At 37.4% G+C, this 25,616-nt stretch overlaps 1 protein-coding gene across 10 annotated transcripts in view; it reads right to left on the bottom strand.

Moving 5' to 3' along the window:
• Positions 1–10,221: 10,221 nt before the first annotated feature.
• CAPRIN2 (caprin family member 2) overlaps positions 10,222–25,616 on the bottom strand; it is a 36,637-nt gene continuing 21,242 nt past the window's right edge. For 3 of the 10 annotated variants that reach the window (XM_090272974.1, XM_090272978.1, XM_090272973.1), the window contains 8 exons: positions 24,880–24,935; positions 22,636–22,737; positions 20,764–20,907; positions 16,743–16,911; positions 15,045–15,227; positions 14,205–14,305; positions 12,346–12,409; positions 10,222–11,136 (listed from right to left, as the gene is read on the bottom strand). In XM_090272974.1, the coding sequence (XP_090129100.1) occupies positions 10,568–11,136; positions 12,346–12,409; positions 14,205–14,305; positions 15,045–15,227; positions 16,743–16,911; positions 20,764–20,907; positions 22,636–22,737; positions 24,880–24,935 (1,388 nt within the window). In that variant the 3' untranslated portion in view covers positions 10,222–10,567. Of the gene's footprint in view, positions 11,181–12,345; positions 12,410–14,204; positions 14,306–15,044; positions 15,228–16,742; positions 16,912–20,763; positions 20,908–22,635; positions 22,738–24,879; positions 24,936–25,616 lie in introns of all 10 variants that reach the window. The other 7 variants (XM_090272975.1, XM_090272980.1, XM_090272979.1 and 4 more) reach the window with 7 other exon arrangements.

The following is a 25,616-nucleotide window of genomic DNA, read 5'->3' on the forward strand; positions in this document are numbered from 1 at the left end:
TCTCCATTCACCCTTTTACGACAGCCGGTGGGAGGTGGGAGAAGAGGAAGCGGCACTTCCTTTACGGCAGGCTCCCCGCCCCCCGTGACCGCCATGCTGCTGTACGGAATGTGCACGCCTTCCGTGAGTACCGCGGAGAGCGCCACCATGCAGCCATACAGAACATGCGCTCCTGCTCTCAGCAGCCCCCGTGAGCGCTGCCATGCTTCTGTACAGAATGAGTGGCTGCTGTCAGTGCACCCTGGCGAGCGTCGCCATGCCGCTGTACGGAACGTGCACTCCTGCTCTCAGCACCCCTGGCGAGCGCCGCCATGCTGCTGTATGGAACGTACGCGCCTGCTTGCAGCGCTCCTGGCGAGCGCCGCCATGCTGCTGTACGGAGCGTGCACGTCTGCTCTTAGCGTCCCTGGCCAACTGCCGGCATGCTACGTATGGAAAGCAGCCCCCATCTCCCCAGCTGGGGAGACTCAGGGGTTACGTGTCTCTTCCAGCTGCTTCCAAATTCAGCATATGTGGGCAACTGGCACTTTATGTTAGTCCGAGAACTGTGTGGGCATCACAACTGAGATGTGTTCTGAGGCATAATTTGTTGGAACCTTGAGATCCTTTAGCCCACAGAAAGGCCAGGGTCCCCGTGATCTGGGAGACATCATTCATTCATTCACTGAACGTTGGTTCAACATATTTTTTAACCAGAGTACCGTAATACGTAGGTGCCACGTTGTAACATCATGAATTTAATGCAGGTTACTATGAAGGAACTTACAACCTAATGGAAGAGATAAATGTAAACCGATAAAATAGATTTACAAAGTAACTGTAAATAAAGAGATCAGAAACACTAACAGCACACCTGAGTTTCTGAAAAACTTGCAGACCTTCTCAGAAAAGTAGTGAAAGGCCCACTCTGGCCATATCTAGCCCCACAACTTCAATGGTATAATAATATTAAGGAGCTAGTTTTTCCTGAGGTTAACCAAAGAAGAGTTTTCTGATTACACATAGCGGGCAAAAAGGTCGGAGGGGATAGTTTGGTTCGATTTAACTGGGTTCAATCAGAGAGTAGAATATACCTGGCAGAAGACGTGCCTGCCTGAAAGCTATCCCCTCTGCACAGGCTCCAAGTGGGACAACGCCCTCAGCTGGGTGCATAAGTGCCTAGCAATCTCTCTGATTGCTTCCAGTTTGGCCCCTCTTTAACTCATTCTCCACGCTGCCATCAGAGCCATGTTTCATAAAGGTTAATACTGTCATGTTTCTTTCCTGAAGATTTCCCATCAATTTCAAGATAAACTGCAAACCGCTTAGCACTTCAGGAACTTAGAAAACATAATGCCTTTCATCTCCATGCAATTTCATTTACCCACTCTCTTGGACCTCATGATAATTAATCTAAATCTTAATTCCAATATGCTCTGTTCAAGTTAGGACCTATTCTTCCATCTTTCCATTTCTCTCTCTCTCTCTCTAAAACACACACACACACACAAACACTTTACACCTGTTTTCCAATTCAATCACTTTTTCAGTTCTCCTTAAGTCTATTCATTTCTGACTACACATCCTTCTTTGCTATTAAACTTTAAATTCACTTCTCATGTCTACCCTTGACCCACTGCACAAAATGACACGTGTGTTTTCTCCAGCTCAACAAGCCTATTCCTTGTCTTTGATCAGCACCGTCTTCCACTCCTTCAGCAACTACCCCTTCTCACAGAGCCCTGCAAAGATAAGCAAAGTCGTCAGGCTCAGCTCACGCAAACACAATTCATCTCCTCCCCTCCAATCTGAACCCAATCTGAATCCATCTCCTCTGGGACCTTGCTCCATAACTCTCTCTCCTCTCTTCTACATATTTTTTCATTAAATTTTAGGGTATTATTACCAACTCACTATTGAAAATTTGGCCCTGGCTGGTTTAGCTCAGTGGATTGAGCGTCGGCCTGCGAGCTAAGTGTCGCTGGTTCGATCTTCCAGTCAGGGTACATCAGAGAAGGAAAACTCTGATTCCAAAAAACCTCCGCTGCCTTGCGGCATACCTCTTCAGGGGAAAGGCTAGGGGAGTAAACCCCGACAGAAAATCCGGAGCCGGAGTCCCTAAGGCGGTTTGACGTTGTAGTCAACACCGGCAACTCCTGCGGCGCACCTGAAGCCAAGCTGTATTGACTCCGTCTTTCCCTTGGACCCTTCAGCTGCGAAGAGAGGGGGGGTCTGCTGCATGGGCAACAGCAGACCCTCCATATCACCCTGCCCAGGCTCTGTAGCTTCAGCGTCATCGCAAGATGTCGATTCAACACGGGAGGAGACAGATACGATGTCACTCCCGAGTCGGACTGCACAGCCATTCTCGGCGGTGCAGATAGACTCTTAAGAAGCTACACCATCGTCTCTCGAGACGGACGGCTGCCGACGACGACGACTATTGAAAATTTGTAAAACTTTTTCCTCCACTGATTCAATCTTGGTGTAAAAACGTTTTCCCCAGTTTAAAAAATTTTTAAATCATCTTTTTTCAGTAATTCTTTGATTATTGTTCATTCTTTTTCACTTTTCATTCCAAAGAAGTCTTCATTCATTGTCTCTACTTCCTTATGTCCTATTCATGCTTCAATCAGCTATCTCCAGGTTTCTGCCCTCATTTCTCCCACTGAAACTGCCAAGCGAAAATCAACACTGCCCCTCCCCCAGACACCAAATGCAAGAGACATTTCCCACTCTCATTTGATGCTCCCATGAAAACTTCATACACTTTGGATTCAGTGAAGACAAGTTACTAAAAATCAACACAGTCAAATTCGCAGTGTCCAGGACAACAGGAAAAGAACCTATAAACATCTATGATTCTGCTCTCAGATTTCTTCCCAAGTGTTTTAAAGTAGCTTTCCCTAAACTATAATTTACATTCAACTTATATTTGGCCCACTGTTTGAGTCCCCTCTTTTCTTATTTCTCTGCATAATATGAAAGGATTATTGATACATTTATTGATATCCTCATCTTGTTGAAGGAAGACTTGGAGCCAGCATGTTGTCTCGTACGACCACGGTTTGCATACGCTTCACCTCTCTGCGCCTGTTTCCTCACCTACTTCCAACAGCTGTTGTGAAGACTAAATGAGATAAACACATTGTTCGTGATACAGTATTAACTATTATCCTTGTATTTCATTTAAAAGGAGATAGGAGAGAACTTATTCAACCTTTGATGAATGTGACAGGGAGACATATTCTCACACTATGTCGGGCACATTATAAGTAATCAGTAAGTACTGGTTGGATGAATAAATGAAAGCATATGAGAGAAATAAAGGGCCTAAAACAGGATATCCACAGTAGGAATAAAGACAGACAGGAGGCATTTCACAGGCTGAATAAACAGAAATATGTGACTGATTAGCTATACAAAGTAACAAAGGGAAGTCAAGGATAATACTAAAGTTTCAAGCTATGATGGCCAATGGAAGTTATTAACCAGAGAAATAGAAGAAGTATTAGATTTTGGAGGAAAGGTCAATTTGCCCGTGGACATACCGAACTAGAAGTATTTATTGTACGTATGGGCCATACAGCTAGAGGTTTCCAGTGACGACTGGAAATCCTCATCTGGTACGCACATAGGAAGCTAGGGCACAGGGAGAAGGAATAAAGGGATAGAGTTAGAAAACTGAGTCGTCTGTGAATACAGGTTAGGTGGCACCATAGAAGTGGATGTCATTACCCTAGAAGTAATAGCACAGAGTGAGAATAACTAGCACGATCACAGCTCAAATTACACAAATTACAGAAAGTAATTTTTTTTTACTCTGAGCACTGTCACCGTAGCCTTTTTTGAGATTTAACATTTTAGTCATCTAAATAGAATATCACAGCTGTCCTCCCCATCTGTTGGCAGCAGCTCATCTGCTGTTCTATGTTAGTAGGCTTTAATCTAGCCCACACGGTAAAGAGAAAATGGGAGCAAAAACCCAATGCACAAAAATCCCTACCTGTAAGTTCAACAATATGTCCATTAAATTATGTTAAATAATCTGTAAGCGAATACTGCAGTTTGTGATTAAATACCTCTACTCAAAAAGCATCTATATGGGCAGGGCTCTACATCATAGCACCTGAAATATATGCAAGAGTATATACATATGCACCTGAGTGGCTCAGTTGGTTGGAGCATCATCCCATACGCCAAAAGGCTGAGGGTCCAATCCCAGATCAGGGCTAATGCCTAGGTTGCAAGTTCAGTCCCCAGCTGGGGAGCATACAGGAAGCAACCAATCAATGTTTCTCTCTTTCTCTCTCCCCCTTCCACTCGCTCTAAAAATCAATAAACATATCTGCAGATGAGGATAAAAAAAAGTACATACATATATCTTAAAAATGTAAGATCTTTAGTATTTTGTTAATAGAAGTCAACAGTAATCTCCTTTAAAACACATGTAACCAAAAGCTTTACCCTGGCTGGTTTGGCTCAGTGGATTGAGCGTTGGCCTGCGAGCTAAGTGTCGCTGGTTCGATCTTCCAGTCAGGGCACATCAGAGAAGGAAAACTCTGATTCCAAAAAACCTCCGCTGCCTTGCGGCATACCTCTTCAGGGGAAAGGCTAAGGGAGTAAACCCCGACAGAAAATCCGGAGCCGGAGTCCCTAAGGCGGTTTGACATTGTAGTCAACACCAGCAACTCCTGCGGCGCACCTGAAGCCAAGCTGTATTGACTCTGTCTTTCCCTAGGACCCTTCAGCTGCGAAGAGAGGGGGGGTCTGCTGCATGGGCAACAGCAGACCCTCCATATCACCCTGCCCAGGCTCTGTAGCTTCAGCTTCACTGGAGAGGACACTCCAGCGTCATCGCAAGATGTCGATTCAACACGGGAGGAGACAGATACCATGTCACTCCCGAGTCGGACTGCACAGCCATTCTCGGCGGTGTAGATAGACTTAAGAAGCTACACCATCGTCTCTCAAGGCTCTGTAGCTTCAGCTTCACTGGAGAGGACACTCCAGCGTCATTGCAAGATGTCGATTCAACACAGGAGGAGACAGATACCGTGTCACTCCCGAGTCGGACTGCACAGCCATTCTCAGCGGTGCAGATAGACTCTTAAGAAGCTACACCATCGTCTCTCGAGACGGACGGCTGCCGACGAACCAAAAGCTCCAAGCAGCATTTACTAAAAGAATATGACAGACTGCTCAGTTAAAGAGGAACTTTTTTAAAAACAAAGAAATCAGTAATGTGTAAGCTAAAGTAATAAGAAGTTAGGACATTTCTGAACAGAAGCCAGAAACTTCCTTCACCAAGAGACTAAATGGTAGTGTTTGTGGGCAGGGATAGAAGCTAAAAATAGTAGCATTAACTAGAACTAAAGAAGAAATAGCTACTTTCAAATCAGTTTTTGTCCCACAAAGTTGTTCCTTCATTTCCTCAGGCTTTCCACATTTCACATTAGAAAAGGAGTCATCCTGCCTCAACTTCAAGACCAATGAGAGACTGTAGCTTATGACAGACTCAACTACGTCCACTTTGTCCAGTTCACAAAGTGTTTGGTTTGCCATGGCAAAGCTGAGTACTGCATCAAAAACGTGCGTGTGCAAAACAGCAATGGGAAACACGGTGAAGGCAACACCACCTGAGAACTACAGAAAAGGAAAAAGTCCTGTAGAAAACGTTATGCTCTATTTGGGATTGAGAAAGCCAAGTCTGACTCCAGCACTTCTACTAGTGGCCTTAGAAAGTCAATCTCCAAGAGTCTTCATTTTCTTATCCCCTAAAACAGTGTGTACCTCACAAGGGCCATTGTGAGGATCAAATAAGATAACACTGATAAAAGTACTCTGTAAATTATGAGGTGAAATGCAAATATTAGCAACAGATGACAGGTATTTAAGTTTTCTTATAATAACATTCTTCCATGTATTATCCCAGACTTATTTTAAACAAACCTTCAAGCTCCACCCAAGGAAAGACAAGGGAAGATCAATACCTTAGCAATCTACCATTTTACCTTTTACTTAAGATTTTCTAAAAAAAAAAAAAAAAAAAAAGTGTTATGTCCATTTCAAGTCTACAGTAAGATTCAGAATGAAAGACAGAGTCTTCCTTCCACTACAACTCTCTTTCCTTAAGACCAGCACTATCAAATTTCTTATACATACTACCGGTGGGGAGGGGAGGAATGATTCAAGTAATCACAGACACATGCTTGGAGAAGTTTTTACACAAATATTGCACATTTTGTTCTATATCTTCTGTTTTGACTTATTTAACCAATTTCCTATTGGCAGGCACCTAGGTTGTTTCTCCAAGTTTACTATATTATTAATGCTATACAAAATACCTGTATGCATGTACCTTGTCATAATTCCAAAACTATCTGTAAATTCCTAGCAGAACAACTTCTGGGTCAAAGAGCATGTTCTTTATCTTGATAGTTATAGCTAATTACCCTCCAAAAACATACCGAATTTATTCCTACCTTCAGTATGAACGCCCATTCTTCCACATGCTTGCCAAAATATGTACTTTAAAGCTTTACACATGCTTATTGATATATTTATTTTTTATTTTTTTGTATGAACTGCCTCTTCACATCTGTTACCCTTCTTTGGGGCCCTCTTTTTCTTATTGATTTCCTCTCATTGCAGGTGATCATTTGTCTTTTGACATTGTTTTCCCTAAACAAAAGTTCTAGGAGAATAAATTATACAAGTCAAATTTGTCCATCTTTCACAGCTTCTGGGTTTTGTGTCCCACATTAGAAAACTCTTCCATACTTACATTGGTGTTCTCCCCATAAAAGTCAACAAGTCCCATCTCCATATTCAAAGCTTTCAATCATCTTTTGGTGCCCCTTTCCTGAATATAAAAAGTCAACCTGTTATCACAAGATACTAAACTAACAATACAGATAAGAGACTCAAACAAAGTATAGGAAATAGACTACAGGAGGAAGAAATTTTTTAAAAACTTTATCCTTAAAGTTAGAAAATGCAATCATAAAACAAGAACAGAGCATATATGTAAGGAACGTTCAGATAATAGAAGTGTACCTATAAATTCTAAACGTAGCAAATATTTAAAATCCTGTAAAAAGGTACGAAGATAAAAATCCAGGAAATCTCCCATAAAGTGAAAATTAGAGACAAGGAAAAAGGTGAGAAAATTAATGAACTGGTCCAAGGAGGTCCAGCTACTGAATAGTAAACAATCCAGATACAGAAACAGAAAAAGACAGGGATGTGATAGAAAACAAAGAAATAACTCAAGAAGCCCTGGATGCCGTGGCTCAGTGGATTGAGCATCGGCCTGCGAGCCAAGTGTCGCCGGTTCGATTCCCAGTCAGGGCACATTACTAGGTTGCACATCAGGTCCCCAGTTGGGGGCGCGAGTGAGAGGCAACCACACAGTGGAAAAAAAAAAACAAAAACAAACTCAAGAATAGATTTGCTCTCAGGAGGTAAAACTGATATATCTGATGCTTGATGTGTCTGCATATCTAAATGTCATTTATCTTTGTAGCCCCAAAGCCAAGTACAAATCAATTAACCCATATTTTGGGAAGACTAAATTAGTCATTTAATTTACTTCAAGGTATACAACTCTTGAAATAAATGAACTGAGGAATAATGCTTGAGAAACAGAATTATTGAGCCTCAGGCCTCTTAGTATTGATAATGGGTAACAATACTTTAAAACCTGGCATTCAACATCTTGTACTGGTAGCAAGTGAGCTGTACTTACCAGTTGTTAACACTTGCCCAAAAGCTGAAAAATAAGTATGAAACGACTGACCTAATCTTAAAGTGGTGATTAGGAATACCTTGAGACAGATTAGCAAGTAGAGGACCTAGAGAAACAAAACTAAATTTTTTCATCAAAATAAAGTGTTTGGCAGGGTAGCAGAGTGGAATTTGTATGGAAAACCTTCGCATCTATATGCCGACAATTATTTCACCTGATAAAATACATAAAATATCTTAATTATCACAAGGATCACTATAGGACATCAGTCATTAAAGCTAAGGAATTAAAACTTTGCAAAAAGGATTAAAGCATTAAAAACATAATGTGTGATATCAAAGCACTGTAAACATATATCTATTATGGAATTGAGAAAGTTAAAAAAAAAAAGATGGGATGGCTGACAGATGATCAGTACAAGAGGCAAGTGAGCAAACCTCTCAAAACACATTTCCTGCTTTAAATACCTCATTGATGCACTAAATCATTTTAGAGGACATACAAGCCAGTAGCTTACAACTCTTCGGGGAGAATTCATTTAACAACAGACTAAACAATTTAAAGTGAAAAAAAAAACTCAAGGGAGAATCCAGTAAATAGAAAAACTTACCTTACGTTCTCATCTCCACCTCGGGTAAGATAAGTGACTAAGTAGTAATTACATGGAATACCTTTCTACTCAGTCATATCTTCAAGATCTTCTCATTAAAATGTAAGTTCTTTACACAAGGTCCATAAATGTGCTGTACATATCTGTGGATCCCCACTTCGTCACTTATAAATATATATTAAAATCTGTGCTTGTGTACACTTTTCTTTAAAAGATATCTGGATTTATTTTTTTTTACTAAAGGTTTCCAGAACTGTCTTCAAAAAGTTACTATATTGCTTCAGAATCAAAGATCTGTCCTTTTATTTCATAACCCTAAGAATAGTTCACTTCCATTTCATTGTCTTTACATGGAAATGTTTCATTTAAAATACTCTCCTAAAACAAGACTATTATTATTAGGGGATACCCCAGTTAATGAATCTCTTGGTTGTACCACTTCCTTTAAAAATATGTAGGTACTCAAAATTTTAAATAAACATTGTGTGAAGGAAAAAAAAAGACTAAGCTAAATAATGGGTAAAAATGGCTGAAAGCATCATTGAACTTGATCAACAACAGTTTTTAAACATCAAGTTTTCCCCTCAGTCATCTGATAATATTTCTGCTTTTCTGTATACGTTTTAGTTTATGTTCTGGACATAAAAGCCATGAACTAATTTATTTAACTGGAATATTAATATCTCTAGCCCACAAAGTACCTCCCATGAACTGAAAAAGGCCTGTTCAATAGTGAATCACATTACATCCTCTATCTTGAGAACACTAATACTAACATTTAACACCATGAAAAGTTAAATGTCTTCAGGGTTTAATTGCTGAACCCATATCCAACTCAAAAATATTAACTATAATAACATAATGCTCTTATACCATCTTCCTGAAATTATTTAACACCTTAGAATGAGAGAAGGATCTAAAAAGAACGTTCTGCCTCAGCAAATGACTTGTCTTGGCTGCACAGTAAGAACGGACTTCTTCAATGCCTAAAATATTCCATATTATTGCAATCAAAATGCTTACTTTAAAAACACTATTCTTTAAACTAATTGAGAAATAAAATATTAATTTTTTATTAATGAGAAACATAAAAAGCTTGAATTATGAAATGTGAGAATATACATCTAGAACGTTTACAAAATTCTGTCCATGCCTCTTATACCGCATAAGACAGTATACACACAGAAAAAACACTAAAGTTTTCAGAATGAGAAAAAAAAAATCCCAGCACCTAACATTTATTAAACCCCTACATGCCAGGCACTGTGTTAAGTCTTTGGATATAGTCTTAGTTGAACTTCACTGCTGCCCTATGAGGTTGACCCATCATCATCCCATTTTACACTTGGGGAAATGAACTTAAAAAAAGAGAAAGACAAGAGATCTTAAGAGGTAAAATAACTTGCCAAGACCAGTTACTAAGTGGCAAAATCGGACTCAAACATAGCACTGCCTGACCCATGCTTTCTGATGACTAAACATTTTGCTACTCAGACTGAAAATCCACAAAGCATAAGCCTTACTGATGGTGAACCAGTAGTATTATCTGTGTAACTCCTATTGCATCTTGTAGTATTATACATGTTTTAGGTACTTGAAGACAGCCAACTAAAGGACAGCACATGTCCTACTGCAAGATAGCTTCAAGGAAAATGTGTGATTCAGCTGACGGAAAACAGATGAATCTTTTGATGAGTGACATGTGTAATATCAGAGGAAAGTAACTTTGAAAGGAACCATTATATATAAAAGGCTTATTTTCATATAATAGTATGAACCCATAAATACCCATATTCAAGAGTTATTAGTGACGAATACTGAAAATTAAATATTTTATCTCTCAACTAAATGTTTAATCAAATAAGAACACTGAAAGTGCATGTAACTTTTTTATTGAGGCACAACAAGGCATTATAACTTGCCTGGACTTGAGGCAGTCAGTTTAGTAAGCTGAAGATTAATACAGTTAAGGATTAAGTGCAAACAATATACATTCACAGCTTGACTAGCAAGGCTACATCACAATTTATAAAGTGCCAGATTAGTGCTAATTGTCATTTGGCTTGAAATTTTTCACCTTGGGGAGGAAAGCAAAAATAAGGACCTCCTCCTTTCTCTAGGAATGAAAACATTTCCCTAAACCAATTAGTAACAATGTCAAGGACTACTTTTCCTTTAATCCCATTAATTAGAACACCATCCTTTTGTTGTCAATTCTGTATTAACTTTCAATCTTGGTAAAGAAGGTAGCCTGAAAATGTAGAATATTTCCAACTACTCCCATAAATAGCTCCCCTGTGCAAACGTAACCATATCTGGTCTCCCTGGAAGAGCTGAAGGATTGCATGATTGCTAGCAGTTTCATGGTCTGGAGCACCATCATTGGCATAGGCAGATACCAAGACCTCTTCATTCTTCATGAGGTTGACATACAGTGGCACATTCACTGCCAGCTTTAGCATGTGAAAAATGAAAACATAAGTGCCATTCACTGGGCAATTAAATCTACCAAGCTGAAGGTCAAAAGTCTCTCCCAAGTTGTTGAGAAGAAGATCAAACACAATAGGTTGGTCTAAAGTTCCAGGGGCAAGATTAGAGGTTCTGGCTGCTGAGAAGGCAACTCGCATCTGCTGAGGCAGGGGATAGACATGTACTGGCAGTATGGTGGCTGCTGGATTGGTCACTGGCACATCCACAGGGGTCATGCTACGGGAGTCACCTTGTCCAGAGTCACCACTGTTAAAGGTTTCGTTGTCTCTTTCTGGGCTGCTCACCTGAGAAGAATCACTCCACCCTGCTGTTTTATTAGCAACAGTGAGTTTCTCATAATGAAGCAGTTAGCTTTGAACACAATATTTAACATTAGTCGGCTACTGAAACACAGATAAAAATACATTTTATAGTACATTCCAAAACAAAAGCACTAAATTAAAGCTACGGTATGCTTTTCAAGATTTTTCTGGCAATAAGCTTTTATACCACCATTCTAAAGCCAGAAGGGATCTAGATGATCTTGTCTAGTAGCCTCATTTTTTTTAAGATTAAAAAAATAAGGCCCCCAAATGGTTGGATAACTTACCACTAGTTAAGGTTAACAAAATCTAAAACCCAGGTTTGAACATTCTTTTTACTTCTTTATCTTTCTCTCATAATTCTCACTGTTCTAATTACTCACCGATAAACCTACTCAAAGTTTCTGATGTTGAAAAACTCAAGAAAACTGAGATTACATAAAAAAACCCAACTTTTAGAACTACTAGCTATTCAAGAATATTTTGGTATGGTACTAAACCCCATGATGAATGCTTATTCTTTATTTCCAAGTTAATGTGATATCATGAAATATTTTAAGCACTGTACAAAAACACTGCTTAGAAGGCAAAGGCAACACAAATATTGACTACTTTCTTAAAAAGAAAGACTGTTTTCCTGTGACAAAGTTAATCTGCAGTAATTCTTGATTTTCTCAGTTACACTGAATCTTTAAATAGTACCTTTGTATATTAAAAAGTATTACAAGTTTCCTGCTTTTGTTTCAAGTCTTAATTGTGTCTTAATTGTTGCTTATTTCTTTCTATGAATATAGCTACACTAGAGCATTTACATGTGCCCATTATTACAAAAACCATCACTCTGAAACATCCCACAAAAAGATTTGAAATTGACATTGTGAATATACAGGGTGGGGCAAGTAATACAAGAATGAATTCTATATTTCATATACTCACAACAGTAAACCTACTTTTAGCACCACCCTGTGTATCTAAGGTTAAATTATGTTCTCGTGTCAAGAAAATTGAAACACACACACACACTTATAATTAACTGAAAACTGATTTCCATTCCCTTTCTAAGTAGTCTAATATCTCCCTGAGGTCTTCAGTGCTATAAATTAAGCAAACAAAAGCTCAACAAGATAAATGCTGAAAACAATGCATTTAGGGAGAACTTGACAGAGGATGGTAGTTTGGGGTAAAAAGTAAACTACTCAGTTAATTATCCTTACCTCTTGAATTTGCCCGAGGACCACCAGATATCCCCCCTCTCTTGTAACATTGCTGGAAATTATCCTAAAATGAACACATAATATTTACTTTGGCACCAAAAATGCAGAACAATAATTAGTTATTATACAGGATTATTGGCTGGTAATTCTATAAGATTATAAGTCCTCTCAGCCCTTTATCTGGCCTTGTCCAGCAACCAAAGAGGCTCAGATGTGGCCAAATACCAAGAAAAACAAATAACAATGAGGTAACAGCAGCAATCGTGCTTCACCTGTTAATGAACCTGACCAGTTAGATAGGCTGATAATTGCAAACACTATAAAGCATCTAGAGAACACTATTTAAAAGATACAATGGTAGGTAATGGGAGAAATGAAAAAATATGGCATAGTCTTCTGTTCCTCATTTCAATACAAAAGGAGATAATAAAGGAAGAACACAGACAATTTTAATCTTGCTCTATTTATAAACCAAACTGTAAAGACAATTACAAAGTATGTTAGGGCTTTGTTTTATCTTAACAGGAGACTTTATAAGAATTACATTGCATAAATGTATTAGTCCCTGGAAATGTAATCTATTAGCTTCAAGAAAACGTGCTAAAGAGGCAGCATTTCAAACTGCCTCTGAAGTATGTTAAAAGTCTGCCTCCATACAAACCATGAAAAGAATACTTAGTGGTGTAGATTAATTCATGTAATGAAAAATTTAAACAATACAAGAAGGTATACAATGAATATAACAATTAAGTCTCCTAGTCCCTTTTCCAATATCAACTACTATTACTAGTATCTTTGGTTTCCTTGGGAAAAAATTTAAAGCAGCAGGCAAAAATATTAGACTATTGGTATTAAGAACAGATAGGTTCTTTACTGAAGTCTACATTAATCAATGCACTCCCTTCACACACAGTACCTGAGAATCATGTAATAACAGCTAATATAACAGCTTGGTACACATCCAGCATTGTGGTATGTATTAGTTTATTTAATCTTCAGAATATCTCATAGAGTAATTCTCACAACAGAGTAGGAGGAGTAATTGAAACAGACAAACTAGATGAACTAGAGCTCAGAAAGTTTAAGTAACATGCCTGTGGTCACAGAACAAGAGAAGTGATGAAATCCAGTCAAACTCAAGTCATTAGATGACTTGATATGTTCTCCAAAGTACATTCTTCACTTCCTTTCAATGCTGCTTTTGTAGAGACATCCATCTTTCCTCAGATTAACTGTAAGCTCTTCAAGTATAGGTACTTCATATATTTTCAACAGAACTCAGTATGATACCATACTTAAAGGTTTATAAAACTGAAAATATTAATGTAGTATATATTTTCATATATAACCAATGGCAGGGAGTTCCCAAGGCTTGTTAAAGTGGAATGGCTAACATCATCCTAACCAAGTTTTATCATTTATAGTAAAGAAAATCTGTTGAGCTATTCAAATCAGGATAAACAATTAAACTTATACTAAAAAGGATTTTGCTATACTTGATATCTAGAAAACGTAACTTTAAGGCAATAAAGTAAAATTAAAATCATGGGCTTTGGAGTTAAGAAACTTGAATTCTAATCTCAGTTCTACTGTTTACTTGCTGAGTGACCTTATACAAGTTATTTGCTTCTGAACCCCAGTTTCTCTTACAGGGTGGAAGAGTAAATAAGTTAAATACAAACAACATGATTAATAAAGTCCTTAAGACCTTCTAAGTTGTCATTTATCCTCCATGGGTTACTAGAAAAGCTTCCAGTTCAACTCTTCACAGTACTTAGAAGTAAAGCTAAGAGTGTCTTATACAAAACACCAGCTTAACATCAACTGTACTATTACTCAGCTATAGCAACTATTCTTACCCTTTGGGAATAAGGTGTTCCAGGATACTCTCTAGCTTGGAATTGTAGCTGGCTATAATTTCCACTGGAAACTGAAGGAGGTCCTCTATAAGCATCAAAACCTAATAAACAAACAACTTACATAAAATTATGAACAAAATTATGCTAAACTTTTAAATAGTCTAATTGTATACCATTTTAAAAGTTAAATTGATCCTATAATGCCAACATTAGATTTATGCCTTCTTTAAGCAAACTCTATTAATATTGCTCCCACAATAAGACACCCATTTATAAAATATTACTGACTTCAAATAAGCCAACTATAGAAATTTGCTGTTCTAGAATGCAGGTAGGATGGGAAATGGTGGTAGGGTAAGTGGGGGAGGGTAAGGCTTTTGTGTAGAGTACTTTGCTAACACCAGTGCATGACTGGAATACTTGGAACCACATCTAAAACTGAAAAGAATATCACTATTATAGTCTCAAAGTTCATGTTTTTATCTGTGGCATACTCTGACTGACAAATAACTAGAAAATATGCATTGTCTAATTATGACACATTTTGAGCAATCAAGTCAATTAACAAAAGATCAAATTATTCAAATATGTAAGCCAAAATTCATTCCTGGAAAAAAAAAAGCTCAACCTTTCACTTCAGTTAATAACAGGATGAATCTACTTTTCATACAAAAATTAGAGAATAGGTACATTAGAAATACTACAGTATTTTGCAGAAATGGGACTTCTTTACTACATTATAAATGACAACTACAAAAAGAAACAGGTAAAGGAAAAAGAGTTTGAGTCAATTAAGTACACAAAACAATTCAGTATAATTAAATTTTATTCAGATCATACCTTTATAACCACCAGGGGACCGATACGTATTGGTTAGTAATCTCCCACCACGAGTACAACCTCTAACAGATCCCCGGGTATTGCCAAATGGTGGAGAGGGTCTGGGAAATAGATTCGTCTGTGCTGGGTAAAAGGCAAGGCTACCATTGCTTACTTGAATAGTTCCATCAGGATAATTTGCTGCTTAAGGAAACAGTTTTAAAGTCCAAGAGTTAAATTGCAATAAAGATTCAATATTTTTTATACTTAAAAGTCACTGCATATCAAAAACTTTAATAAATTTCCCCCTTTAAAAAAAAGCAAACAGGTGCTATATATGTATGAATATGTATATATAGAGAAGACAAGCATAGTGATAGCACTTATATAACTTAAGCACCCGGAGTAATCGAATTCATAGACAAAGTAGAACGGTGGTCGCAGGGCTTGGAGGGAAAGGGGAGCGCGTGCTCAATAGGTAGGGTCTCAGCGGGAGAAGATACAACAAAAGAAGTCCGAGAGACGAATGACGGCAGTGGCTGCACAACAATCTGGATGCCACAGAACTACTGTACAGTTAAAAAATAGTTAAAATGATAAATTTTACATTATATATATTTTACCACAATTAAAGAAAAAAAGGTTAAATATTCCAGATCAAAGAGTAAAAGAAAATGAGTTTTCATTACTACTGTAATTGAGAAGGCATACGACAAAAATACTCTGTAAGTAAATTACCTTCCCTGCGGTTTCACAGTACAGGTGAGAACAGAATGAGGTTGTTTGTAGCTAAGTCCAGGGGTTTACATTTACTACCTCTTGTGATTAATCAAGTACCCAGAATGCATAATTCATTTGCTGAAGTTTAAGTTTTAGAAGACTCAATAAGCATCTGAAATACCAGCACTAAAAATCTACAAGTGCTTTTTAAATTAGGAAATAACTACAAAGTTGCTTATTCTTTGTTTTTTAGATATTAATTTCTTGTATTTTAAATTTTTTATTTATTTATTTTCAGAGGGGAAGGGAAGAAGAGAGGGACAGAAACATCAATAAGTGAGAGAAATATCAAAGAGTGAGAGAAACATCAATCACTTGCCTTTCGCACACCCCCAACTAGGGATCTGGCCCACAAACCAGGCATGTGCCCTGACTGGGAATCAAACTGGCGACCGTTTGGTTCACAGGTTGCTGCTCAATCCACTGAGCCACACCAGCCAGATACAAAGTTGCATATTCTTTCATGATTTAGAACAGCATGAAAGATAAAAATAATCTCTCATCTCTAAGCTAACAGTGGAACAAGGATACTAAGTTATATTGTCACATTAATCAATGCTTTTATAAGAAAAAAAAGGCCAAACAGCCAACTGTCTATGCGAAAAGTGTTAACAGGATGGTTTCAAAAACTTCATAAAGGCAGCTGAACAATGCTTTATCTACCTTTACCGCTGTCTATGGCAATCAAAGCAATCAGATTTAAAAATATGAGCCCATATATTCATATAAGTCAACCATCTAGGTTCCACCTATACAAAAGTTAAAGTGGTGAACTTAACTAAATAGAGGAAAAGGCATTAAGTATTTGTCAACACCTGAACATGTAAAGAGAGTATGCTTACTACTCAGGAAAGAACCACTGAAGCGTCACTACAGAGTTGCTTTCCATTCGATTAACTGTCATCTAAATCTTCAAAATGCCATTTACAAAGATCTTACCAGTCTCTTGAGAAAGAACAGTTTGTTCTACATGTATCGCTGGCAGTTGGCACTGGAGTGGTGTTTGTGTACTTGCTGTAGTAAAACTTTGATTGTAGCCAGATGAATAGGGGGATTCTTTTATTTCCTGTTCTTTCCTTGGAGGCAGAGGTGCATTAACATTAAATACCTTAAAAGACAAGCGTATGCTGAGTCATTTGTGAAGTTTCATAGAAAATGATTAAGGGTGACATCCAGCAAAACTCTGCAATATTCAATAATTTGAATTTGATGGGCAAAGGACTTGAATAAACGTTTCTCCAAAGAAGACAGATGGCCAACAAGCATATAAAAAGATGCTCAATATATTATTATTAGAGAAATAGAATCAAAACTACACTGAGATACCACTTCATCATACCCATTAGGATGGTTTAAAAAAAAACAAAACAGAAAATACCAGTGTTAGCAGGGTTGTAGTCAAATTGGAACCCTCGTATGTTGCTGATAGGAATGTAAAATGGTGCAGCCACTGTAGAAAACAGTATGCTGGTTCCTCAAAAAGCTAAACAGAATTATCTATCATATGATCCAGAAATTCCACTTCTAGGCATATACCCAAAAGAATGGAAAGGTGAAATTCAAGTAGATATTTGGACACCAGAGTTCAGAGCAGCGCTATTCATAATAGCCAAAAGATGGGAACAACCAAAGTGTCCATCAACAGATGAATGGATAAACAAAATGTGATGTATACATACAATGAAATATTATTTAGCCATAAAAAAAAAAAAATGAAATTCTGATCTATGTGACACCATGGATGAACCTTGAAAATATTATACTAAGTGAAATAAGCCAGATACAAAAGGACAAATACTATGAATCCACTTACATGAGGTGCCTGGAACAGGCAAATTCATAGAGACAGACAGCAGAATAGAGGTTACCAGGGGCTTGGAAGAGGGATGAATATGAAGTTATTGTTTAAAGGGTACAGAGTTTCTGTTAGGATGATGAAAATATTCTGGAAATAGATAGTGGTGATGGCTGCACAACACTGTGGATGTACTTAATGCCACTGAATTATATACTTAAAAATGATTAAAACAGTAAGTAAATTTTATGTTATGCATATTTTACCACAGTAAAAAAATAAACTATTTGATTTCTGATAGAATAAAATCCAAGTACAAAAGTTAATCTTCCCGTTACTATGCTAACATCATAATGTTCACTGAGAATGAAAGCTATATAGGAGGAAAGAATACTCTTTCAAAACTAAATTTAAAATATCTGCAATTTACTGAATATCTATCATTTGGCAGGCAATGATCTGTCCAGACTCTGGCCATAGTCTATAAAATAGCACTTCTGTTACCTTCTAGCCTCTTTATCCTACTCCATTTTTCCTCACAACACACAACACTTCATTGTTATGAATGTACTTTTCTCTCTTGCCTCTACCTCCATAACAAATGTAAACTCTTGAGCACAGGGACTTGTCTTTTTTACTGTTATAACCCCAGTAACTTAAGAACAGTGCCTGGCTCCATAACTACCTGTTTTTTTTAAAAAAATGAATGAATGAATGAATGAAAGAAAGAACAAACACCAATCTGTACTGGACAGACTTCAAACACATGGAGAGGACAGACAGGCATGAGCAAAAAAAAGTATTACGACAAGAATGTACAAGGCAAGCACAGGAGACTAGTCTGACAGGTTATACCAGACTTCAGAAGTTATTGAGTATCAGGCAAAAGACTTTCAATTTCATTCTGTAATGGACCACTATTTGCTTTTAATTAGGAATAGGAAAAAGTTAGTAAAACCAATGTGGCAATTCTGTGCATGATGGACTGGCAGGGAATGAGGGAAAACGAAGAAGCTAAGTGGTTCTAAGTGGCTGAGCAGGAAGTAGTAAGTTAGTGAATTCAGACACTAGCTTATCCCCCTGCACTGTGCCTGCTTTTCATTGCCCCTCCACAGTCACTCAAAAGTACCTGGAATGGGACATTTAAGCACCATCAGGAGAGGTACTTATTGGCTCAGACTTTTGGGGGTTTTTTTCTAAAGAACTATTATATACAATTCTGTGTTTAGAGAATAAATATACAAACCTAGTTGTAATATTACCATAAAAAACTTTAAACTACAATTTGTAATTTATGTAATCCAAAATACATACCACACAAATCTGAACACTTCTCTAAAAATTTGCATAAGAGCAAAATGAAATCAAATGAGAGGTTCAACAATGACAGAACACCAAGGTATGTGTTCTCTATATCCAGATATTGATGCTATGAAACTTCACTAGTGTGGTACTAGAAATAGTATTATTAAGATGTTCATACAAAATTATGTTTCTCACCCCACAGTTCATTTGTTTAATAAGGGTCCTCAGCTTTGCTGGATAAGGCAAAGGGGAAAATTGCAGAGGGGAAAACTCTCCTATAAAATACCCATTCAAAATTCTTGACGATTGGCTTTAATACCATAAACATTTCCATTGGACAAATGTAAATTCTACCAGCCCAAATGAGGGAAATAAAATGGCAAATTCATTCACATAGTACCCAATAACAGATGTAAGAAAAATAATGGGACTTCCAGACAAGATGGAGGCCTCCTTGCACAACCATAAGAAGGATTACATCTACCACAAAACAAAAAACAACCAGAACTACCAGAAAATCAAACTGCATGGAAGTCCAACAAACAAAGATATAAAGAAGCAATACTCATCCAGACAGGTGCAACAGCTCTACCTAAGACACAGAGACAAACACAGGAGGCTGTCAAGTTGAGTAGACAGAGTATGGACCAAAAGATGGAGCAGATCAAGGCTCCAGTGGGAGAACTAAGCAACAAGGAGATGGCCAACCTAACAGATGAAGAGTTCAAAACACTGGTGATGACAATGCTCATAGATTTGACAGGCATGCTTGAGTACAGCAAATACACAGGGAAAAAGTGAAGGCTATACTAATGAAATAAAGAAAATACACACAAAACCAATGGTGAAGGGAAGGAAGCCAGGGTTCAAATCAATGATTTGGAACATAAGGAAGAAATAAAGTAAACCAGTATAGAATGAAGAAACAAGAATTAAAAAAATAAAATGAGGAGAGGCCTTGGAACCTCTGGGACAACTTTAAACCTCCCAACATCCGAATCATGAGGGTGCCAGAGGGAGGAGATGAAGAGCAAGAAATTGAAAACTAATTTGAAAAAATAATGAAGGAGAAACTTCCCTAATTTGGTGAAGGAAATAGACATACAAATCCAGGAAGCACAGAGAGTTCAAAAAAAGCTAGACACAAAGAGGACCACACCAAGACACATCATAATTAAAATGCCAACGGTTCAAGATAAAGAGAGAATCTTAAAAGCAGCAAGGGAAAAGCAGAAAGTTACCTACAAAGGGGTACCTATAAGACTATCAACTGATTTCTCAAAAGAAACTTTGCAGGCAAGAAGGGACTGACAAGAAGTATTCAATGTGATGAAAAGCAAGGATCTACAGCCTATATTACTCTATTCAGTAAAGCTATCATTAGAATGGAAGGGCAGATAAAGTGCTTCCCAGACGAGGTGAAGCTAAAGGAGTTCATCACCAAGCCATTACTATATGAAATGTTAAAGGGACACATTTAAGAAAAAGATTAAAAATACGAACAGTAAAATGACAACAAACACAACTATCAACATCTAATCTAAAAAACAAAAACAAATTAAGCGAACAACTAGAACAGGAACAGAGCCATAGATATGGAGAGCATATGGAGGGCTATCAGTGGGGAGGGGGGAGGGAAAGCTGAAGAATTTATATGCATGACCCATGGACATGAGCTGGGTGCTGGGGGACAGGACTGCTGGAAGGAAAGGAGGCACCACCAGGCAGAAGGAGGCAAAGCGGAAAAAATTGGGGGACAACTGTAATAGCATAATCAATAAAATCCACTTAAAAAAACAACAACAATGTCTTCTTAATAGGAATAATGACGTGAAATCATCATTCACATTTCATACTCACTGTCTGCATGGCTTGAAAGGGGGCTGTGCTAACAGTTACTGAACTGCTTGCTGGAGGTGACTGGAAGCCTTGTTCAGGTCCCTTTGACATGGGAGGATTTGGAGCAGCCAGTGAAGATGGTAGCTTGCTTGGGGGAACTGCTGCCTAGGGAGGAAAATGCAGCATCAGCCAATCACCTACTGTATAACAAGCCGTTAACATACACTAAACCCCAGACTCGCGTAAATCAGCAAGTTCTATAGGATGACAATTGGACACAGGAATGCAAAAGAACAGCTTTTGCTTACTACTTCAAATCCCATCTGCTGAGGATGCATACTAGGACTGCTTTACACAGACAGTTTGCTGACTAAGTGAGTGAGTCTCACTAACGAACGACCAGTCTAACAGATGAGGCAGTGAACCTTTTATGAGTGTCTAGTCCTTTTCAAACCCTGAAATGGTATTCTCCATTATGTTAAGAATCTAAGAGTATTCCAAATGTATACAGTAGAATTAGGCTTTAGGAAAAACCTTTAGTTAGTTCTTTCATTGTTGTTAATTTTTCTCTATTTTAAAATCTTATTAGTGGATTTATAAGTCAACTGCCTAAGAGAACCAACCTTTATCTAATTTAATTAATCCTTATCTAAAAGAATAAACACATCCTTGATTTAAAGATTATAAATCCAAAGGCTTAAAAAGACACCAAAATTCAATCCCAATAGATTATGAAGCAGACAACTGTGATTCACTTGGAAACAAATACTTCCTCTTCTTAAAATGAAGAACCAAGTAATTTCAATTTAGACTAAGTCAGTACCATTAAAACTAATGTTCGTCTATATTTTCATATCCTATAATAAATATATATTCTTGTACAGTAGTCCCTCTCTATATCGCGGTTCACTTATTGCAGCCTCACTGTATTGCGGGATTTTTAAAAATATTATATTTAATTATTTATCACGGATTTTTCGCTGTATTGTGGGATTTTGCAGTACTGTATACATGTGTTGTCAAAGTTACGTAGGTTTAAGAGTGTAGAAAATGTTTAAGAACATAAGTAGTGTTTATAAAAGTGTGGAAAAGGTTAATAAGGGAATGGGAAAGGTTAATAAGGGACTAGGGATGATTTATAAGTGTGTGGGAAGGGTTTATAAAGCCTTAAAATATATATAAATACTAAAATACATGTAAGGTTCCTACTTCGCAGATTTTCACCTATCGCGGGGGGTCTAGAACGTAATACCCATGATAAGTGAGGGAATACTGTGTAACAGTGAAACACACACACACACACACACATACACACACACACACACACAAATAAAACCTGAGGTGCTTTATTAATTACTCGCCCCTCTAAAAAATATCATCCTATCTTCTTATTCCTATCTCAAGGATTTGCTCAAACCTATTAGGAAAAACTATCACTTTAGAATTGAAAGCACAAATATAATACTGTAAAATACTTTTGACAAAATTAGCCAAAAAGAGTGTAAAATCATTTCAATTGAATAAGTGCTAATAGTAACACTATCAAGTTATTGCCTCTTCACAGTTATATGAATAAAAAGAGTTTTCTTCTAAGGATTCCTTCAACATAAATATAGCAAGAAACTTGACCCAATGCTACCTAGAATTTGACATTAACCATTTGGACGTATTTATTTTACCTGATAAAGCAATACTCTGTTAAGTCTACTTAGACAGTATAGTCACAATAAAGTTACCTATGTAAGTTCCAGGACCACCACATCTACAGAAAGTAATACATTAGTAAAGTATAATTGTTCAATCATTCAACTGATCTTGCCTGCAAATCATAAAATAAGCTGGCTCTGTCATTCTTTTAGACAAAAAAGAAATTAAGACAATTGGCCTCATTACCTCAGGGGTCTCTGAGGTCAAAAACTCTGTTTCAGATCCCGAAGAAGCCTGATCGGTAGCCAAGCAAGCATTTGAGCTACAAGTAACTGGAGAAGACGTAGCCTGGACACAGGAAGATATAAAACATTATAAAAAGTACATTTTGTTCACTTTCTATTTCTTGGGCCCTGAGCTTCCTAATGTTACTCTTATGGAGCACTCACTAGTGCCAAACACTATACTAAATACTTTACACATACCGACACATCTAATCCAACAATAGGTCTGTGAGGTACGTACTACCATCCCCATTTCATTGACCATCAGGCAATGGCAAAGAGAAAGATTAAGTAATTTACCCAAGATCACACTAAATTAAGTGGCAGAGCCGAGATTCAAACCCAAGCAGTCAGCTACATTGCTTTTCCAGGCCAGGACAACAAAGCTACACATCTAATCCCATCTTCACTTATCAAGATTCTTGGCCCTGGAAACCTGGGGCTAGATTTCCTTCTGGCAGTCAACAGCAGTTCACTGGAAGATGAGCTCAGGACACATTTAACTACATTCTAGGCACAGCTCTGCCAGGGATCATAGTAAGTATGCTTTTACTCTGAGAGTGGTCTCAGTGTCTTAAAGAGCTAGGTAGAAAAAATTAAAGCTAAAGCTAATAATATTGATAAAATAAGAATTGGGAAAAAGCAGAATAGGAACTAAGGCTATGACAACTGTAACCAATAAAAATCTAAGAGAATGGCTAGGAATTCTATGTACAACCGGTATTAGATATAAAGGAGAGGCCCATAAAAATCTAGCAATCACAAAGTCTAAAGTATCAGTGAATCCACTCCTTTTATCTAAATGCTTTAACATAGTTCTCAGAAGCCCAAGTAATAAAATGGGTGAACTGGAAACTAATTACTGGTAACCAATATCAAACCAGTTATGTTTCAGTGGGAAGGAGATGGGGGCCAAATTGTAAAAAGGCCTTATGGGGGAAAAATCTTTACATCCTTCAGAACACTGTATATAACTAAATAAATAGATACAATTTAGATCAACCAAAACATGAGAACTATCATGAGACTGAGTATTTCTAAAACCGGGCCTTTCAACTGGCCCTCTCAGATAACTGCCCTAAATAAGTGGGACTGGCTATTGAGGAGACATTGGGAATCTCTAACCGCTGTAAGATTCACAGATGCTAAGTTAAGGCAACTCAGGCCACTTGATAGTTAAACTTTTAAATACTTGAATTTCAGTTAAAAGGTTCACTTAACAACAACAAAAAAAAGAGCTGTTCTCTTTACATTCTTTACATTTATTAAATATTTAGAAATTATGGCAGTTCTTGATTCCAAGTTATTGCTCTGTGTGCCAGCTGAAGGTCATTTTAAGTACTGATGAATAAACATAATGTTACCGACCAGAACTACTAAACTAGACTAGTGGCTTGACAAAAAAAAAATTAATTTTTCAACTGAAAGCCTCGTGTAGAACCCTAACAGCTAGAACTGATAAAATGGAGCTCTTTAGTTCCAGCAAAGACTGGGCTGAGAGACCTGGCTCAACAAATACATTTTGCAAACAGCCACACCTTATCAAACTAAACAGAAACCACTGTAAACAAATGGTATTTACTCAGTAGTTTTTAGAAGGGAAGACAACTATTGACCCCCTGGCCAAAATATTTAACCTACTATCAAAGCAGCTACTGTGAAGAAAATGTCAATAATGCTTTCAGAGGAATCCAGAGAAATTTTTTGAAAAGATAAGGACCAGAAAACAGTGGACCTTGAACTTATCACTGACGCAAGTGCAATGCAGCATATGCAGATCTCAACGATCTGGTCCCTTTATATCTCTAAGTGTGTTCTGTGAAAATTAGTTTCTCAGAATGTTAACCATCATGTGTTGGGGGCGGGGGGAGACGACCGGCTAACCATGAGTTTAAAAAATAAGTTTCTTTCTTTACACCCTTTACTATTCGGTTACTCAGGTAGCTCAGTACCAAGCTAAGATTCCCAGATGAGGTACCTCTGAATTCTTCAGGTTTGCTCTTTCCTTACTAAATCAACTAGCTTTTTCTATTATAATTAATGTCTCTCCCATGGTCATTAGAGAATCCTTTGAGGACTGGTTGTACTTAATCTAAAAACTAGACATATATATTAGAATCACTAAGTCTAATCATTCTTGCCAAAGCAAGAGTTTCTCCCTGAATAGCTACGAAGAGTAAATGAACGATTAATTTGGAGAAGTTACCTGTAATGGCTCTTGAAGAAAATCACTTGGACTGGAAAGGTTTTGTTCTGTAGATGCTGCAGAGAGCGAAATCAATAGTAAACTACTGAGAGAGGAGAAAGGTTTATGTTTATCAACTGGATGGAAACTAATGCTTATACTTTACAGGGGCTAAAAAAAGCAGTAGCTGAAAAACAACTAAGTCTCAAGTCCATCATGAATTTTCTGTTAGACCTCTTCAAAGAATCTGTGAGGACTGTAGAAGAATAGGACACTAATTCCATCCGTAATACATATTTTAAGGTTAAATGGGCAAAAGCAGCATTTCAAGGCTTCCAAAAGAACAGAAATATGACTTTTAAAAACAACAGGTAATAGTAATCTGAAAGGTAAAATCTGAGCTATTATGACATTATTAACTGATACACATAAGTTTCAAGTTTCAAAGTAAATCTTAGCTGGATCATCTGTTTTTCCTTTTTGTTATATTAATCTACTTTAGATTAATAGTTTCAGTTTGGCTTCTTCTTGTTAATATTCATCATTTTGTTAATTACTCTATTCCTTACTACACCCAGGAATTACTGTATAATTGAGTTGGTGTACACTTCTTATTACAGCTGGACCATGACTTTGATTAATCACCCCTCCCCTGAGTTCAACTAGTGTAGAGAAAAAGACCTAAAGTTTGAAGCATCAGACCATATTCAAATCTAGGCTCCGTCATTAATTAGTATGGTAAGCAGTATACGAAATAT

Source organism: Furipterus horrens, unplaced genomic scaffold, assembly GCF_987537825.1.
Source record: "Furipterus horrens unplaced genomic scaffold, mFurHor1.1.pri manual_scaffold_4, whole genome shotgun sequence".
In the NCBI taxonomy this organism is placed as follows: domain Eukaryota; kingdom Metazoa; phylum Chordata; class Mammalia; order Chiroptera; family Furipteridae; genus Furipterus; species Furipterus horrens.